We start from the raw sequence: 3,393 nt of genomic DNA on the forward strand, positions 1-3,393 counted from the left end.
ATACCTCCAGTTAGTAATAAATCTAGAGATCTAGAACTCAAATCCAGACCTCCTCCTTCCACGTGCGGTGGTCTTTTGCTTTTCTGTTTCGTTCCACTTGGTGAAGAAGATTTGAGAATAAATGACCACATGATTCAACTCCCTCCTCAGTGCTGAGGAATATAATCTCGTTCCAGCAAGCAAGAAGCTTACACAGTAGTGGATGAGGCAAATATACGGTCAGTAATCTAACATACAAGGCAGTAAGCACTGTGACATAAACAAAGCACTTTGGGGTTTCAGACCAGGAGCGAGTGGGGTGATTCATTCTTAGCAGGGCTAGTAAAGTCTCTGGGAAGTGTTCACTAACAAAACATCTGGTCATTCGCTAAACCAACTGGTTTCTCAACACAGCCTAATTTACTGTAACAATATAAATGGTTGTTTGTTCATAAACTTTCATCTTTTGCCAAAATGTTTGTAGCTGATGTTCCCATTTAACAAGGTTTTCTGGTCAAAACGGTGCACCCACATCATCCTAATGAAATGGCTGTCCAATAAAAAAAAAGACTCTCAGTCCTCCCATAAAAGCAATTTTGCATGCACAGAACACCTCTATCTATGAATATCCCTAATGAGGTACAGAAGGACACTTATTATCCAAACAGAGACATTCCACTGGTGCTAGACAGCCACAGACAGAAGTTTTCTCTGCCTCCTGGAAATGAAGCCAAGCTTTCTTCTTTCTTCAGCCATGAGGTTTGCTGTCCTCCTCTTCACCATTTTCTTCTTTATGAGCCAAGTTCTACCAGGTAACAAAACAAACTTGGTAAGAGCAAAGTGTCTAACACCTTACAGGGATTCAGCACTCAAAGACAAATCACCATCACCTGTCATCAGAAAAGGGGGTCTCCTAGGAAATCTGGAAGACACGTTGGCTGAGAGGCCTGCAGCCACCTAATTCATTAATTCTCTATAGCAACTCAGTTAGATGACGTCAATGGTATTTCAAGTGTTTGAAACCCTCTTACTCCATCTCTAAATTAGACAAGTTTACTAGAGCTCAAAAATTAAAAATCAGGCATTATTCTACTAAATTGTGGTCTCTGAAACTCCTCTGCTTTCTTTCAGCAAATGTTAGTTACCCTAAGACACTGGCGTAAGAGCTGTGCTAAAGCTATGGTAGGCTCAGACAGAAGGGATTGGTGGGGGAAGTATCTGAAAATATTACTATAATCTAAGAAATCTTTAACCTATTGCTCCCCAGTACTGCTGGTCTCTGGGGCTCCACTTTTCCCCATAAGGCGTTTGAGACGTCAAACCCTGGCTTTCCCTCTTCCTTCTCAGCATCTGGTCTTGTCATGTAGAACTTAAACACAGGGACCAGGGATGACTCTGCCACAGAATATAGCCTACTGCATTCAGCATGCAAACATTAATCACAGGCATAAGGCCCCTTGCACAGACATGCTTTGGACAAGTATGTGTAGGACTTCTTGGATTTGCCCAAGGAGGTTACCAGACACCCAAAATAGATCAGAAAATTTTCTAGAACTCCTGAACATGTATATTCAAGGAAAAATAAGCAACTTATTGCCTCTATTTTTGCTGTTTTATAGAGGAAAAAATTAAGGCCCTGGAAACTGAAGTGCTTTTCCCAACAGTCGGGTAAATGTCAGAGTCAAGGTTTTGTTTTTACATCCCGGCTTTCCCTACACACCCCACCCGAAGATTCTGTTGTGCTGTTCCTTTGTGTGACTCCCCAAATCCTGGTTTAAGTTAGTACAACATATCAAGTTGTATTAACTTAGTATGTTAATACATTATATATGTTTCACTCTTAATATATACAATGGTTTCTAGAGAAAAATTGCAACCTCAAAGACCAGTGCCAGAGATATAAGAAGTGAGTGAATGAAGTCACAGGATGTAACAAGTATTGGCACAGATATATCTGTGTATTAAATACATAGGAATATTGTTCCCTTCCACACACAACAAAAATCCTCTCTAACAATTCACTTAAAGTATATTATCTTTTAGGTCTGCATTTCGGTTCTACTTTTGAAAGATACATATATTATAACCTATCATATCATATATATATATATAAACACATATACATATATATATACACTGTGTGTGTGTGTGTGTGTGTGTGTGTGTGTGTGTGTGTGTGTGTAAAAATAAAAAGAGAGGAGCCAAAAGAGATTTTCTTCTCTTTCATTCCAGGAAAATCTGTAGTACAAGATATTACATTTTTTAAAGGCTGATAGCTCCCATCAGTTTTAGGAGATAGTAAGGAATAAGAAAGATGAATGAACTGAAACGTGCATGCTCTAGGACTTGTAAAGGAAAGCAGGCTACTTACTGCCAGCCTTTTGTCATGTAGGTGTACCCGATATTCTCGGATTTTTCAAGAACACCAAAAAATCCAAATTTTTGTGTGACAGCAGGTTTTTAAGTGTATAAAAAATTAAATAACAACACAGCAAAAAAAAAATCCATCCAAGATTATTCATGTAATTATTGAATTACATGAACACAGGCACTGCCCCCTGTGTTCATGTAATTCAATACAAATTAAGAAAGACTTATGAATGGTTACAATAACCCTCTTCTGTGTGCAGTCAGGGGCAAATTCAAGGAGATCTGTGAGCGTCCAAATGGCTCCTGCCGGGACTTTTGCATCGAAACAGAAATCCATGTTGGGAGATGTTTAAATAGCCGACCCTGCTGCCTGCCTCTGGGGAATCAACCAAGAATTGAGAGCACTACACCCGAAAAGAACTGAAGCCTGTTTTTTGGATGTTTTAGGTTCTCTTTTCCTCTTTCCCTCTACTGCTCTCCCCCTCTCCCCTTTTCTCACAGAGATTTTTATTGAATCCTCAGTAAAGAATAAAGCAAAACCAGCAAGCACAAAACCTCTTTTGAAAGTTTATATTACTGGCCGGGCACAGTGGCTCATGCCTGCGATCTCAGCACTTTGGGAGGCCAAGGCAGGTGGATCACGAGGTCAGGAGATTGAGACCATCCTGGACAACATGATGAAACCCTGTCTCTACTAAAATACAAAAATTAGTTGGGCATGGTGGTGGGCACCTGTAATCCCAGCTACTTGGGAGGCTGAGGCAGGAGAATGGCTTAAACCCAGGAGGCGGAGGCTGCAGTGAGCCAAGATCACGCCACTGCACTCCAGCCTGGGCGACAGAGTGAGACTCTGTCTAAAAAAAAAAAAAAAAAAAAAAAAAGGTTTATATTACATGTTACGACTTGATTACTGCTTGGTTTCCAGTATCCTATCTGATCTGCAACTAAGTATCACATATGAAGGAAAGATACAGTCATTTTCAGACAAACAAATGCTAACATAATTTGCCATTACCAAGCCAGCACTGCAAGAACTGCTAAAAG

General features: G+C 40.1%; 1 protein-coding gene across 1 annotated transcript; it reads left to right on the plus strand.

Moving 5' to 3' along the window:
* The first annotated feature begins 733 nt into the window (after nt 1–733).
* On the plus strand, nt 734–2,903 carry DEFB108B (defensin beta 108B). Its single transcript, XM_032268376.1, has 2 exons — nt 734–791; nt 2,610–2,903. The coding sequence occupies exons 1-2, from the start codon at nt 734–736 to the stop codon at nt 2,771–2,773; spliced, it is 222 nt and encodes a 73-aa protein (XP_032124267.1). The 3' UTR covers nt 2,774–2,903.
* Nucleotides 2,904–3,393: the final 490 nt, after the last annotated feature.

Source organism: Sapajus apella, unplaced genomic scaffold (genome assembly GCF_009761245.1).
Source record: "Sapajus apella isolate SASKATOON/1434 unplaced genomic scaffold, GSC_monkey_1.0 scaffold180, whole genome shotgun sequence".
In the NCBI taxonomy this organism is placed as follows: Eukaryota; Metazoa; Chordata; class Mammalia; order Primates; family Cebidae; genus Sapajus; species Sapajus apella.

Bases quoted from the DNA above. Each gene is read 5' to 3' on its own strand.
- DEFB108B (XM_032268376.1), top strand. From the start codon at position 734: ATGAGGTTTGCTGTCCTCCTCTTCACCATTTTCTTCTTTATGAGCCAA. The intron at 792-2,609 runs GTAACAAAACAA...TTCTGTGTGCAG, and splicing joins TATGAGCCAAGTTCTACCAG to TCAGGGGCAAATTCAAGGAG.